At 38.3% G+C, this 16,568-nt stretch overlaps 1 protein-coding gene across 3 annotated transcripts in view; it reads right to left on the reverse strand.

Annotated features, from left to right (window-relative positions):
* Positions 1-16,568, reverse strand: part of LOC132707128 (cyclin-dependent kinase 14) — a 130,284-nt gene that overhangs the window by 4,979 nt on the left and 108,737 nt on the right. For all 3 annotated transcript variants that reach the window (XM_060678826.1, XM_060678825.1, XM_060678827.1), the window contains 6 exons: positions 13,324-13,464; positions 4,613-4,815; positions 3,686-3,777; positions 3,446-3,620; positions 1,109-1,335; positions 620-1,047 (listed from right to left, as the gene is read on the reverse strand). In XM_060678826.1, the coding sequence (XP_060534809.1) occupies positions 620-1,047; positions 1,109-1,335; positions 3,446-3,620; positions 3,686-3,777; positions 4,613-4,815; positions 13,324-13,464 (1,266 nt within the window). The remainder of the gene's footprint in view (positions 1-619; positions 1,048-1,108; positions 1,336-3,445; positions 3,621-3,685; positions 3,778-4,612; positions 4,816-13,323; positions 13,465-16,568) is intronic.

The raw sequence follows: 16,568 nt of genomic DNA on the forward strand, positions 1-16,568 counted from the left end.
ATTTAAACGACGGATAAGAGAAGGTATCGAATATGTAAATGGGACTGAATCTGTTAGAAATACGATTATGTATTTAGGAACCCTTTATTACTACTTGTATTGCTCGAAGTATTGAACAACTGTTAAAATAATTATTAGCTTTTGTAAATTGTAAATTGGACAAGATTATAAAAATAGGTAGTTTCCGTTTGAAAAAAAAAGTATTTTGACGGTTTTTTTAATCTTATTTTTCGCGTACCCTGTATTAATAGGTATCGAAATTTCTTATGAAATCCGTTATTCGAGTCTTTTATCTACAACAAAACTTACCCAATGAAATAATAAATGCTCCCGAATGAAGAAATATACCAAGTAAGTAATATACCAAAATAAGAAAGTTGATACTTGCCCACGAAAAATGAAAACAACAATTAACTTTTGGGTCCATCCCGTATAGTTTCTGATAAACGGCCCACCCTCAATATTTTTAGAGTAAGAAGAACTGAGCAATTTGTTACGGAGTTGAACCGCTGTTATAGAATCAAAGTTTCCAATAGTAAATGACGGAGTTGTCGAAACTAGAGCCTTTTCAATTTCTTAAATTACCTCGACCTATATTTGGAGTTTATTGCGACCTTACCGTCGGGCAGTTCCAGCAATTTCCTGGGCAGCCCGTCGAAGTAACGGTGCGTCATCGCGTCGTCCGCTCCTAACCTCCTCGCGGGGTCGAGTTGTAGCAAACCGGCGGCCATCGCTTCGCCGTGCACTACGTCGTGTAGCCGGGGCCAGCACAGTCCGAGCCTGCGCGGCTTGTAATTGCCTATCTTGTGGAGTTTGTAACCGGGCAGACGAGTACACCCGGGCCAGTCCTCTTCCGCCGGCGTACCGAGCACTTTAAAAATCTTATCGAGTTGATCGTAGGTGTCCCGCACCCCCGGAAATATCGCCACGCCGGTGATCATCTCGACGAATATACAGCCGACGCCCCACATGTCCAAACTGGTCGAGTACTCGGTCGAGCCGAGAAGAACGTCGGGCGGCCGGTACCAAAGGGTGACCACCTCGTGACTAAAACGGAACGGGAAAACGCGTTGAAATAAGAGGGCAATTCATGACCTTTCGGGCGAACCTGTAGGTGTGACTAGGCACCGATTTTGCCCGGGCCAATCCGAAGTCCGCGAGCTTCAGCTCGCCTATCTCGGATATGAGCAGGTTCTGCGGCTTGACGTCACGGTGCAGGACGAGCCGCTTGTGGCAGTAGGCGAGGCCGCGCAGCAGCTGGAAAAGAAACAGTCGAACGTTGCGGGGGTCCAGCCCGCCGCTGTGTCGCTCGAGGTACTGGGAAAGGTCCGTGTGCTGAAACAGGGGACTCTTTAATGGAGACTGTAGGAGTGACCAAAAAGACAATTCGATCATTATATACAAATGCCCATTGGTGCGTCAACTTTAGTGGAAGGATCAGTTTTATTTTAAACAGTTTTCTGAGGGTAAATGAGTGACGGAATTTTCATGTTTGATCAAGCTAGATTGTTGGCTATAGTCATAATGGATTTTTTTCGGTTGGTGAGCTCTCAGGTGAAATGTAAACTGTGAAGCGATTGTTTTTGTTAGGGATGGGTATCTAGGTTTTTACGAAGAGATCGCTATGTTGACCGCGATGTCTAAAGCCGGTTCCAGACGAGTAACCGAACCTCGTAACGTAACATCGTTGCGAACCAAGGAAATTTTCGAAACGTACGCACGACCGAACCGAACCTCAGACAATATTTAGAGTACATTTTGGCGAGCCGTTTTTAATTTCAGTTTGTTTTTGACGTCGGGAAGTAAACACTACGATATAGAAGTATATTTATATGGCGTTTTGCTTTAAAAACTAAGAAGAAAATACAAAGGCGCTGGTGGCCAATGCATTATCTTTCTAAAAGGGATCAACAAAGTTTACTGCGTGATTTAAAATTTCGGTCAGTTAGTGGAAACTATAAAAATTTCACCAGGATACCAATACCAATATGAGAAAGGCTATTTCAGTACAAGATAGATTGGCAGTGACATTACGGTTTTTGGGGATACGTATAGAAGTTTGCAGTATCTTTTTAAAACTTCCAAACAATCTAGATGTCTGCCAAGCGTTAGTGGAAGAATTAAAAGACAAAAAATTTATTAACCCTGACTTAATTTTTGAAAACAAAACCTATTCTTCAGGCAAATTATAAGCTAAAACTCATTCTGAATTAGAAATTAATGTATCTAACTTTTAGTAAAAGATATTAAACTTACAATGAAAGCAAGTCATCAATGCTTTGACTCAGAATGGCCAGAGAATGCAGGACTATGGTTTAAGTGTATGAAAGGGGGGATGGGAGACGAAACTAAAGTGGTTTCAGAGTTTGGTGAAGGAACTGGAGGTCTAGTCAGTGTGCTAGTACATGAATTTTTTCTTTGAGTTGTTGGGTAATGTGAAGATTCATTAGGTGACTTATAGAAGTAATTAGGTGGCCGAGGTGACTGATAGGAATGTTGAAAATGGGATTCATGTGGAGACTGGTGACGTGCGGAAAGGTCCTGATGTTGCTGTTGTTGGCTATGAGAATTTAATGGCAATCTTTACATATTGTGCTATCTGAGAAGAACAATAGCCTAGTTCAGAGGACATATATATCACTTCATCGAGTACTTTCCAGTTCTTTTAGTGAAATATGGATGTTTCGAAGGTTTTTTCTTTCGACCACTCCATTTTTACAGAAGAGCGGTACTCTCGTGCATGTCGATAGGTGGTTTTTACAAGACTAAACAATTAAAAAGTTCGATTCGTGCAGACGAGCGTCATTACTTCGAGGGTTCCTTTGATGGTTCGTCAGTTTACCGACAACCGACGGTTCGCTGCGAGCGATACGCTGTAAAATTTTAACATAGCATTTTGATACAGGATGCGGTTCGGAATGCCGTCCAAACTGAACATAAAATGTTACGCGAGCAGGTTACGTTTCGAGGTTCAGTTACTCGTCTGGACCCGGCTTAAGAGTGCGATGCGGAAAATTGATGGGATTAATATTTATCGCCGGTTAAGAGGCTCTTTATGGATCGATGCTTAGGCCTCTCTGTACTGTGTTAAATTTTAATGATGTTTAGAAGAGCAGGTTTTTTTTTTTCAAATGATGATGGGTTGATCTATTGTCAATAGGCATTTAGATTTATTTTCGCGAATCTTTGGCATGAACTCTTGTTGAGTAGGCCTTATTTTAGTTCCGACATTGATTTAAGTGCTTCATTAGATCATTGATTGTGGGTAGTTAAAGCGATAGAAACATGTGTCGTGATTACAACATATTGCCGCCATAGTTTTCGCAGCAACAGGTGAACTCGCGAGTTTTTATGTTGTCCAATCGCGACCCCGGGCATCCACCACGTTTCGAAATGCGCGGGAATTTTGTTGGACGTACCACGGAGTATCGCGACTATAACTTACCACGTATTCGAACACGAACGTAAGCGTTTCCTTGGTGTGAACGATATCGTGCAGGGTGACGATGTTCGCGTGTTTCAGTTCTTTGAGGAGCGAGGCCTCGCGGATCGCTGTGAACGGCGCCCCCTCTTCCTCTTGCAGTCTAATCTCTTTCAGCGCGACCACCTGGTTTTGCAAACTGGAAAATGCGAAAACGTTTTTAAATATATCCGACGCCCGGCGCCCCATTCGTCGCGTACTCACTTGCTAAAACCTTTGTAGACGGTGGCGTACGAACCCTCTCCTAATTGTTCTAACTTAATGTAAGCCTCCGACTTGCCGAACGGCGAGTCGCCCTGCAAAACAATAGATCGTGAGTCCAAAACGGCTAATTTCTTTTTATTCAATACGTTCGTATAAAAACGGACCGTCATCAATTTCCTCCCGATCCGGCGGTGGTGGTGGGGGGAGCCGTCCAATGTCCGACCCACTCGCGCTTAATTGAACACGAAAAGTCGTTAACTAATACGGACTCCTACCCTCCATCGACTCTCGCAATTATGGTGGACATTGTGCGAGCGACACCATGACACGCGAAAATCAAGTCGTATCAGCCTTTCTGACCGTCGATCCGATTATTATCATTACGTGCGCAAACAAGTAATTATTGGTTGTCAATATTCCTGATTTGAACGCACTGCGTAAAGCGGCACTTACGATTTGTTTACAAAAAGTAGTTAAAAGTATGTTCATAGATATAAGAAAGTGACTAACTGATACGGATTAATAGAATTATTTTCTATTACGGACCACAATTTTACCTGAATTTAAATTCCGAAACTTTAGTTAATAATCTTGTTTCATTGTATGTTAATGACCACCCTTGGATAATCCCATTCAAAAGCAATTGGTCACTTTCTTATATCTATGAACAGACCATACTAATAATTTATTTAATACTGTCTAATGCTGTTTTTTTACCAAATTTATGATCGAAAATAGTCCAAATAGGATCATTAAATTGATAAGGCTGCTTTTATTTCCCGAAATAGAAAAAAAACAGCTATGATCAATCGGAGAGGCCCAAGGCTCCGCCTCGAACACTCCTCCGTTCACCGGGCCAATACCGAGTGGGTTCGGCAATCGAGGCTCCGCCCACAGGCGTGCCCATTCGTTTCGATTGGCGCTTACCCCGAAAGCCGAGTACCGTTTCGTCCTCCGGTGGTCGCTCTGGCCCTGCTGATTAAGCAGCACCTCCGATTTGGGCCGGGGCGGTTTCCGCGGCCTCAGGATCACCTTGGTCTCCTCACGGATGTCGTCGTCGAGCAGTTTACTGTCGCTCGACACCGACAACTGCCGTTTCACCCTGTCGTGTCCCGCCACATTGTTCCATTCTGAAAAGGGTACATAAGTTTAACCCTGGCAGTTACGATCGGCCATTTTTTAGACGGCGGCGTCGAAATATTTTGCTCGGCATTACGAGTTTTAATTTCCATCCCGTCCTCGAGATAACTCCCCCCCAAAGACCCCCGTTTATATACATTTCATGCACAAGGCTGTCTCCGTTGCCGCTGTAGTAAATTATACATTTAAATGGCGAGCTGGCGGAAGAGGAAAAAGGAAATTAAAGTTGGCGAGTAGCGCGGGCGGGCATTTTGTCCGATTTGTAAACAGGAATTTGGACGCGAAAGGGGGTTGATAAACGGTCCCCCGCTACCGTCGAACAACGCGTTGATTGCGTCGCACTTTCTAAGCGGGACATGTAGTTGGTCGTTGGTAACATTTTAGAAAAGAAACCATTGTAGGAAGTGGTTAGTTGTTTTTTTTTAACCCGACCCTAGTTGACTTAGCACATGGGCTGATTTCAAGATTTTTGGGGTCAGCTATAGTTTAATATCACCATAATTGATTGATTCTTTGGCTCTTCAGGATAATCTAGATTGTGAATCTCTTTTGGTGGTGTTTAAAGATCGTACCAATTCAACCTACACATGTCATAAAAATTGAATGGATATTAATAGAAGTATACTGAAGTCAGGAAATCCTTTCAAGGTAGAGTCTGAGAGAGTGATCCAAAACTTGAAAAATTCAAGTAGCTAGTTCCGCGCGTATTTTCTAAAATCTTTGAGGCTTTTGTAAAAGAAAGAGAGTCAGTTAGGGTTTCGGGTAAATCGCACCCTGAGGCACACGTAGGTCCAGTTTTCTTTAATTTGTTTATAAGAGATCTGAGTGATGCGGTTCCTTATTCTGAACATCTTGCCTTTGCAGATGATTTTAAATTTTACAAAACAATTGAATCATTTATGGACGCTCAGCTTCTTCAGAGTGACCTTAATAATGATAGTTCGTGGTGCAGAGAAAATGGTCTGGATCTAAATGTTGGAAAGTGTTTTAGTATGACTTTTTCTCGCTTAACTAACACCCTTCAAAATAGATATATTAACAATACAACGATAGAGTGTGTCACCAAAGTTAGGGACCTTGGGGTCATCTTTGACAGTAAACTGACCTTTTTGGATCAGCTGGAGGATATTGTTAACAAGGACATGAGAGTTTTATTACCCGTAATAGTACACTGCTCTCATCCGACTATTTTAAAACCCTTTATTGCTCCTTAGTAAGATCTACGCTGGAGTATGCACCAGTAGTATGGTCTCCACATTATAGATGCCACATTGATAAATTACGTAGCATATTGGGCAATAACTTTCACATTAATTATGTTCTGATATGTGAGCCTTTTGGCATAGATAGTCTGGAAATTAGGAGAACCCACTCTTTACGTTTTATAAAATTTTGAACGGTGTATATGACTGTCCGGCTCTCCTCCAGTCCATTGATTTTAACATCTATCAAAGACGTCAGAGCTCCCCAATGTTTTGTATTTCATTTCATCACGCCAACTGTGGGGCTATTTTCTCGTTTAACTCGAACGTTGAGGTTATTTAACAATTGCCCTCTTGATCCGTTTGCTGGCGGTCTTCGACTATTTAAGATAAAATTAAAACAGGTGGTTGATTGTGGTTGTAGCTAGTGTGATACTGGTTGTTTACTGTTTCTAACTGTTTTTGTGTTTTTATATGCTTTAAATGGTTATTTATTTATTAATAGTTGTTTTGTCATGCTGCTATTTATATCATATTTATATTGTTACTTTATCTTTGTAAATTGGCTCCGCCGTTGACACATAAATAAATAAATAAATAAGTCAACATTCAAAGCAATTATAGCAATTCTAGAAAAGGTTTTGGAAGCTATGGATGGTAAGCCTATGTCCTGTATGACGTTGTTGGATCTTTAGAAGGTAGTTAGGTAGTAGGTAGGTAGTTAGGTTGGATCTTTAGAAGGTAGTTAGAAGGTAGTTGAGTTAGCCGTGAGTTTCTTGTAACCAAAATTTTTTTACGGTATAAGGGGTCACAGTTTGTTTTTTTTTTTAATTTTACCTTAACAATAGACAACAAATCGTTACGTTACCTAACGGTGATGTTTCTGAACCACAATTTAATGACACAACAATACTTAATTTGGGTAGAACCTAGTCACGTCATATCTGCAAGTTTCGTGCCAATCGTCTTAAATTGAATGAAAATAAATCAGAGGTTGTCTTTTTTCCAGGTACATCTGACGTTAGCTCTCACAACGCTAAACTTCTGGGTGTGTAGATAAATAGTAGACTCAACTGGCACGTACATGTAGATATGTTGACCGGGTGATTAAGCAAAGTTACAACTTTCGAGACAGCTTTAATGATATCATATTATCATCATTGTTGTGGGGAGACTCTTGAGGAGTAGATCTTTAAAATCTTAAAAAAAAATGTTGGAATTTTGTAAAGATCACTGTAAGCCAATATTTTAAAAATTGAAAACACTAACTTTCTCTTCAATTTTTATCAGTGCATGACGTATGTCCATGTATCATCATCGTGTAAACGAAACTCAATCGTGCATTCACTTCACCAGCAACTCTCAAAAACACCTGTTCCTCAATTGAATTTACAAAAAGAACTATTAAACACATTTAATCCAAAGAATGCTATAATAACTATAAAGATTTTTTTGAATGCAACTTTGAGAGTTACATGATCTCTGAATTTTAGATTGTCTGTATATGTGCAAACTGTTTGTTACATATATTGTATGTTTACTTAGAAAACTTATACATCAATTATTATTATTATTATTATATGACTAAGGCGCGTTCCAGAGTGAGGATCTCAGTACATGTTCCCTTTCGGTTTTACTTTGAGGTGTTCCTTTCATCGATGGTTTGATAGGTTTAAAGGTTTCTTTTGATTTCAACCATGTAATCAGTATGGTAATCGCATCCGGTGTTCCTCACCTTGGACCTGTTCCTTCTATTCAATTAATATATTTCATCAAAATTGAATTGTTATAAATAAACACATAGGTTCCTTTATCCGAGCATTTAGCAATATGGCCGGCACGGGATGTCGTCGCTTTGACGGGTTTGAATGTTTTCCGCGTAATTGGTTCCGAAGGAAACGCGGCCTCGTCTATGATCGAACAATCGAAAAGATTTCGCAAGAAAAATGGATGGGCTGGGATGATACGTACGAAACTTCCGGTTCACTTAGCGCGAAAACCTCCTCTCCGAAGGGCGTCGTGCCCGGAGCGACGAGGTGGGGTTGATACGGACACGCGTAAGAACTAATGAAAAATCAATCGCGAGTTTGTTACTTCGCGTGTCTGTGTATGTGTGTGTGTTTGAGAGAATCGCCCTGGGGATTTCCGTTGTTTCCTTCTGCGTTTTCCGAAGACCTTCGCGGACCACTTCCAAAGGCGTTAGTGCCGAGTTAAATTAAAAGGACGATTAAGCGCCGGGCAACATCGTTTGACCCGACTACTTCGACTAATTGCTTTTTTTCCCTTCTCAATTGGTCGGGGTCCTTCGCCGGCGACGAGCAAAGCTTAGCGAATCGAAAGTATAATTTGGCGAAGGTGCCGGATAAATCGACACCCTTATAAATACTGCTTTACGATCTGGCAATCCCGTTAAGTTTCATTTAAAGATTGCTTGAAAAATATTGATAAGTAAAGACAGGGAAATGCAAGATAAAGATAAACTTTTCAAGTCGCGTCTGCACAAAAAAATGCGGCCGCAGGCGGGACACGAACTCCAGAAATTTCGCGATATAAATGCCGGACAGGTGGCGCGGATTAAATGAGACGTCGCGAATAAAAATGCGGATTTAAAAGGGTGGAGAGGAGAAGAAAAAAAGGGTCGGACGGCAGAGAATCTCGAGCAGCGTTTAATTATTCGATTTCCGGCCGTTTTTCCTTTTTAAATTCGACGCGGATTTTTCGGATTTAATTGACTGCGCCAGGTTGGCGATCTGACACGAATAATAAACACCCCCTCCCCCCCGAAACCGTCGCTTTTACCGAATAAAAATTGTTATTCGCGATTATACGTCGCTATGAATTTAAGGGTCGCCAGTGGGGGAGAATTTCCTCATTTCTCATCGGAAACGTCTAAAATAAGACTCACGTTTATCGAAAATGTACAAGATGTCGTAAAATAAAATGAAGCTAAGATCTGCCTATGACTGTTTGAAAGTCATATATAGTAACAGACACTATCTCTGCAAAACAACTCGTAAAGTGCTTTTTGATGCGCTCATGCCGTCCCAGTGTAGGGATTGAAACCGACTATATTTTCCATTATGCACTTAACTTCATTTTGAACCAATTTTTTCGCGTGGTATTATAGTAATAATAATAATAATAAAAAATTGCCTTTTATGTTGTATATTATTATATACAAATATACAGTAGAGAAGAGGGCACTTAACCTCTTAAGTTATATTTACTTTGATAAACTAAATATAGTATAATAGACAAATGTAATAGTAATATGGAACAATAGAGAGTTATTAAAAGTAAAAATAAAAAGAATAACATTGAAAATCAAATTATTTGAGAAGTTGGCAGTTTCAACCTGAAATATTTATTAAAGAATTTAATTAAATGTGATTTTACTGAATCGGGTATACCATTAAAAATTACAACAGCGTTTTAAGAAAATGATCTGCGGAATAAAGATGAACGATATCATGGCAGTGAGAGTCTCTTAAAGGTGTTTAAAGTAGGACGGATTGGATGTGTTAATAATTTGGTACTTCTTGGTTAATTAATGTGTGCATTAAATTACCCAATTAGCAAAAAGCAGGATGTGGTTGTAATCCTAAACGGTATAAAACAGTAGCTGCCTTCTAGATAACTGACTAGGGATGCTGTGTTCCTGTGTAATTAGAATTTGACGGTAACTCCCGAAATGTAGCTTTTGGAATGGATAATAGAAAACTGACTAAATATTTCCCACTATGAACACATTAAAAGTTTATGTGCAATTCATTAATCTTTTTTGCTATCACATAAGAGCAAAGTAAAAATAAAAAGAAAAACATTGAAAATCAAATTATTTTAATTTATTTTTTGTATTTTAATTTATACGAAAATGATCTGAGGAACAAAGGCAAACGATATCGTGGCAGTGAGTGCCTTAAAGCCACTGATTGAACATTACGAAACTGTAATTTGGCTCGTAAGTAGGACGGATTGGATGTGGAAAACCGTAGGCGCCAAAAAGTACAAAGTACTGTCAATTTTTAGCCAGTTAAGTTCCTGCATTTTGTGGGAAATCCTATTAAATTTACGCAAGCCGAAAATAAATATGCAACAGCTATTTTGAATTTTTCGCAATCTATATTTAATTAATATTATCAAGACATGGGTAATAGAGGACTAAACCATATTTCATAATCGAAAGGACAAGTGATTGAGCTAAAAGTTTCCGTAAACTGAAATTAAGGACAGTTCTATGCCTGTATAAATGGCGCAAAACCAAATGATACTTTTTCACCAGCAAAAATACATATTCCACGAATTAGAAATAAGTCGTGCAAATCCAAATTGATATAAATTGAAGCAATATCAGATAAATTAGTATCGAAGGAGTAAAATAGCTAAGTGTTATGAGCAAATGAATGCAAATGCAAATATTCGATGGATGTATAAATATCAGAAATATAAAATAAGAATAATATAGGTCCAAGGACAGAACCTTGCTGTACACCTGATGAAACAGGGAGAAATTCAAAAGTTACATTATCAATGGTAACTCTCTGATATCTGTTAGCTAAGTAGTTTTCAAAAAATCATTTATGACTTTCTCCAAAACTTTATCCAAGGTTGGTCGAAGGTATGAGAACTGACTGGGATGTGATTTTTTGCTAATGGTGTGATCAAAGCAAACTTCCAAAAATAGCCTCGTTGCAAACAGCAATTAATAATATATGTAAAGTATGGCGCGGTAACATGGAGGGTCATCTGAAGCATTCTAGCAGGTACACAATCAACGCCAGCAGATTTTGACTTAAAGTTTGAAATAATGGCTTTAATAGAGTGAATAGTTGCGATTTTTATAAAAAGAAGTTGTTTCGAGGCAAATGTTAATATTGCTAAAAACAGAAGTAAAATAATGTCACTTTGATTTTTTAACTTAGGTGGTATTTCCAAAGTCGGTCGGTTAGAAATTTTGATCATATTTAAAGTTTTTCCATATCTATTTAGAATTCCTAGAATCGAAATTGTATGACAAATATGCCGATTTTTCTTTACGTACCGCACCTGTAACAACATTCCTTATTTCTTTATAAGCAATGTAGTCAGCGATAGATTTGGATTTTTTATATTTCGACATCATTTCACGAATAGTATGTACTAAGCAAAGAATATAGGTTTTGGTGACCTTAGCGGATTCTCCAAATTAGAAAAGAAAAAAAATTTTGAGAAAATATAACCAGGATTTTAAATGGACTTTTGGGTCGCTATTATGACTAATTTAATTGTAAGATTAAATTTAACGTAAACTGCAGCGAAGAAAAAACAGATGCTGCCATCGTTTTAATTGAATTTCCTCAGTTCCGCATCCACCGCGGGGGTAGCCTGGCCAAACTTGTCGACCGCGCCGCCATCATGCATAATGCAAGCGAGCACCGCATTTTTCCCTTACGTTCAGTTTTTGTTCACTCCGATAGTTCGAAGATTTAATTAGTCGATTCTCTGCCGGCGGCACAGGGATGGGGAGAGAGATCCTGAAGTTGTTCAACTTGAGACTACGCGATCTTATCTACTCCCTACTCTAAAACACCCAATTGTGCGCTGATCGGGCGTGCGCAAAGTGTCACTTTAAAACGTCAGTTTCATTGAATATTGTCGCCAGTCAATTAGGGTCTTTCACATTGTCACACGCCATCCGGTGTTGCCTCGAGCGTTGCTTTGCAAAAACCCATCTAAAGACTAATGGTAGTTAGTAGAAAAACAGTATAACAGCAATGATTGAAATTTTTTTGCTTAATTTCGTTTTGAAAACATTTTTTTGTGTGAAATTTTGGTATTTTTTGCACCTTGGTGAATTTTATTATCATTTCTTATCATCTTCAGAGTTCGAATTAGACGATTTTTCACATGGATCCTAGAGTTCGCAAGATCTAGAAGACAATTATCAATTGTAGCAGGATAGTTTGTCTCGAATTTTCAACGATACGGCAAACTCAGTTAAATAGGTGTTTCTATTTTGGAGGTTATAGTATAGTTCTTTAAAAAATACGAAGGAGACGTCGTGAGAGCTCTCGTTGCACAAAAGAAACCTTTAAAAAACACAAAATACTCACACAGTAACATTTATATATTTCAGTAAGTAATCAAGGTAATCCCCGCCAGATATAATCTTTCCTCAATCCTCGGAGTACTTCTGGTAAGCACTTTCTGGTACAGCCCTGAGTTGCTCCAGCGACTTTTTTCTTTATCTCTGCTCAACAAGTCCAAACCTTCTTCCTTTCATGGGTTTCTTAAATTTTGGGAACAGGAAACAGTCACAAGGGGGTCATATTACCGGAATATGTGGGCCAAAAAGTTAGACACAAAATCCATGAATTGTTTTTCCCACAATTCTGGACGTTTTCTTCGTGGTACTTCTCGGAAACGGCGCAAGGTATTGACAGTATGACCTTGTGGCAAGGACTCTTGATATAGTACGCTACGGTCATTAAAGAAAACAGTAAGCAAAACCTTAACATTTCATCGATTTTGACGTGCTTTTTTCGGTGTTGGTGATATTCTGGGTTCTTCCATTGGGACGACTGCCCCCCCCCCCCCCCAAACCTGTTCATAAAAACAAATCTAAATTTGAAGCTATTGGAGCTTTGCAACATTTACATTTTTACATTATTACAACAAATTTAGTATTCGGTAATCAACACATTAAACAATCACCAATTTTTGCTAGTTTGAGAGTCCGCGATCCTCTTCCAGAAGAGTCAAAACATTGAAATGTTCAAGAATCACCTTTATACATTTTCATCTAACAGCATATTTTACTTTTTGTCATAAGTTTCAGTGTCACTGTTATTTGTCTCGTTTGTCGTTAATTTCTACTTTTTTTTGTACTGTTCGAAACTAAATGTCTGTCTATCTATCTATGGAACGCATCATAGTTAAGTAGACAATTTACTAAAAGTTGCGTCTATCCAATACTTTTGAGTTTGATGTTGGCCTAGGACCCTGAATTCATTGGTTAAAAACGCGATTTCAGTAATTTTGTCCGAAACCTAGAGTCCCAAATCTACGACCCGGCTCAGTTGAAACGCGCATTCCGCGTGTCAGATTTTGGCAAATCGTCCCAGTTCCTGCGGTTTCTTCGTCGCCCTCGCCAGCCGCGTTACTTCCGTCGTAAAGCGACGATAGATGGCGCCCGCGTGCGCGCGTGATGTCACCAGCGGCTCGTTAAACGTTAACGTTAAACCGGCATTGCAACATAACGCGCATAACGTCTAGGGGATAATGGGGGGGGGGGGGGGGGGGGAAGGTGTTGCTTACCGTATCTAATATCACGTTTGCTCGTGGGTATGTTGCCGTTGGGCTCTAATCGATCTAGGAACTCGTCGCTGTACCCGTTGTATTGGAGTTTGGTGCCGTGGTGATGGTGATTGTGCTCCTCCGCCTCCTCTTTCGAAACCGCTGAAACCAAAGGATCAGTTAAAATGGCGCGAATGAGACGGCTCAAGTTGTGTCGAAGGTTAATTCTGGCAAGCCTCTTCAAAAAGTTTTGTAAAACTACAATTCTTATTTGTCTTACGGTTGTATTTCAAAATTGTTTTATGTTTAAAAATTTTTCATTCTTACAAAATAAACAATAAATTGGAACAACACTACTTGATTAATCCATGGAAATATTAACCATATTGGATACTGGTACAGATAACGGTACAACTATATTCGTAATTTCTTTCCAGTTCTAAATCTAAAATCAGAAGTAAAGGCTTTTAACGAGGACAGGTTCAGTAACTCGGAGTTTGGAGTAAGATAATGAAATTTTGTTTTGTGATTTCCCGATTTGACTAAATTAACAATTTTTTTGAATTATTTCAAAAGGAAGTACCTGATTTAGCTTATTTATCTTTGATAATTACAATTGATAATTAAAATAATACCATCTAGTCGAGACTGACTTCTAAAGTGATTTCGTTACGGACTTGGTTAAAGGTATTAACAGACTTATGTTCTCAACAACTCCTGCGCTAGCCCGTAGCATATGTATCTATAAACAATGTACTTAATGCCCTTCTAAAATTATTATTACCCTTCAGAATGGTAACGGGAGTTCCCAAACCAAAGCTTTCCGACCTTTGGACGATGCACGAATAAATGTGTGTCGTAGCCGCCGCGGTTATGAAGAGCACGTAAAATCCGTTATAAACATGGCGCGCTCCCATAAATCTTCTCTTTCTATTTCGGAAAAAATCAAACGCGTTTACGAGGCCCTTTTATGAAAACGGCATCCGCCGCCCCCTTCCACTCTTAAGTGATATATATCTTTCTCGACGATATTCGCACTGTATGCACACACCGTCGGGCGCCACAGCCTAAACGCGGGGAAATCTGACGTGGGAATCTTGTAAAATTTACATAACACCCTCCATATAAGTCGTGGTGCGGGGAATTGGGCCGCCGGGTGAATGGTTTATAGTTTAATCAGTCAAAGTCCGCGGCGAAATGGTTTTTAAGTCAGTAGACGGTCGTAAAAGGGATATATATATACCATTCGATGACGAACAGCTTGGAATCGAGTCCTTTTTTAAGGTTTTGATTACTTTTTAGATCGGCTAATTTTTGTTGTTCTTATTACAACAAAAATCCGAACAAATATACCTTATATGGCGCAAATAGGTAGTCACTGATCAATGCTTAACATTAAAATGTAATATTGAATGTATTTATAAACAAATGAACAACAGAACAACTACCTGTTTCAAAATTGAAATCCTGCACATACTCTTAGAATTCCTTAAAACTTTGTCGACAAAGTAAAATTGGTTTTGCCAGGTGAGTCAGCATCCAAAAAATGATCCATTGCAAAATTTCCCAATACTTCATTTAGGTAATTTTTTCTATGGCGCACTAGTAGTTGCTTTAACACGCATTCGTAGGAACATTCGTCACACCTATAAATATTCTTTTCACTTGGGCTTTTGATGTATAGTTAAATGATTTTTAAAATAATATTTGTCAATAGTCTGAAACCCGCATGCGTTCATGCTTCTGTTTACCTTGATATGAAGACTTGTTACACTTGAAAGGTGTGTTTCATGAACCAAAGTATGTTTGTTCTTATGTAATGTCTGATAACTATAGTTGTCTTTGTGCTTCATTGTAATGTGAGTATTCAAGTATCTTTCTACAGGAGTCTTAAAAGCACTCTGTTCGAAATGAGCAGTTGTTACACTGGTAAATACTTTGTATTGTTGTATATATATATATATATATATATATATATATATATATATATATATATATATATATATATATATATATATATATATATATATATATTTTTTTTTTCTCCAGATGAAATAAATGGTAATCCCAAATCTATTGAGCAACCCACAAACTACTTAGTTAAATAATACAGATTAATACTAGTAGCATCAGCATATAAAAAATTAAATCCAGCATCATTTTTCCAAAATAGATGGATTTTTTTTCGTTTTTGCTTCTAATAATTATAAATTCTGATTCTTTGTACATTTTCAGCCCTTTGCATAACACCGGGGGTAAAATGAACCCCTTTTAAAATATAAAAAAAAGCAATTCCATATTATTATAACCGAATTATAATTAATTTATTGAAAGTGTTATTTTTTGGATAATTCTATGGATTTACCCTAAAGCCATAGCTTATTTTTTTAATCAATAGAAAAATAGTTACTAATAAGTAACGTATTTTCTATTAAATACTTTTTAATAAATAATTATAATTATTATATATGACATTTTAAATAGGGGAGAGTGGGGCACATCGGCCAGAAGCTTCGCCAAAATATGGGTAAATTTAGTTAAAGTTAGTCAAAAATAAATCTACTTGATGGTTAAAAGTAACAAAAAAAAAAGCTTAAGCGCCCGGCCTTGCCCCACCCTCTATATCAAAATCATAGACAAATGTTAATTGATCAAAATCATACAAAAGAGTTTTTGATCTTTACCGAGAATATATCTTTACCGGGAATATATGTGTGATGTTTCCATTTCCAGAGAGCTGCTGTTTGGATATTTCCAAATGTGAGTCTTGGGGATAATGATAAGATTTGTTTGAATATCATAGGCAATGATTCCATTATTTTTCTTTATTATTAATTTGAAGACCACTGGAGATATTTGACCAGAACAATAATAGTTCAAAAAATATACAGTCCATTTCAGAAAGGTATAGGTAGAGATATTAAGCGGATACTTAAGCCACTTTCATTAATAGGCATTGATTTTATTGTTAAACTTACTCTTTTTATGGAGTGTAGGTGGTACCACCCTTGTTTGAGTCAATGTATGGGTTCTCTGCCTATTGTTAAAAAAAAGTTTATTTTAACAGAACAAAAATTAGGCATCCAAGGCATTTTCTTCCCTTCTATAATGACACGCCGAAGTTCTTTTCGTCAGTTCTCTGATGGCCACTTTTTCAATGGCTTGGTTAGACAGTAGCTTGTGGTGTTTCATTTCAAATGTCGTATTGTGATTTAGTTCGCAATGATATGTAATGTTTTTCTGCTACATCTCCTCCGTATTTCGTG

The sequence above is a fragment of the Cylas formicarius genome, unplaced genomic scaffold (assembly GCF_029955315.1).
Source record: "Cylas formicarius isolate icCylForm1 unplaced genomic scaffold, icCylForm1.1 PGA_scaffold_9__14_contigs__length_23061073, whole genome shotgun sequence".
Taxonomy (NCBI): Eukaryota; Metazoa; Arthropoda; class Insecta; order Coleoptera; family Brentidae; genus Cylas; species Cylas formicarius.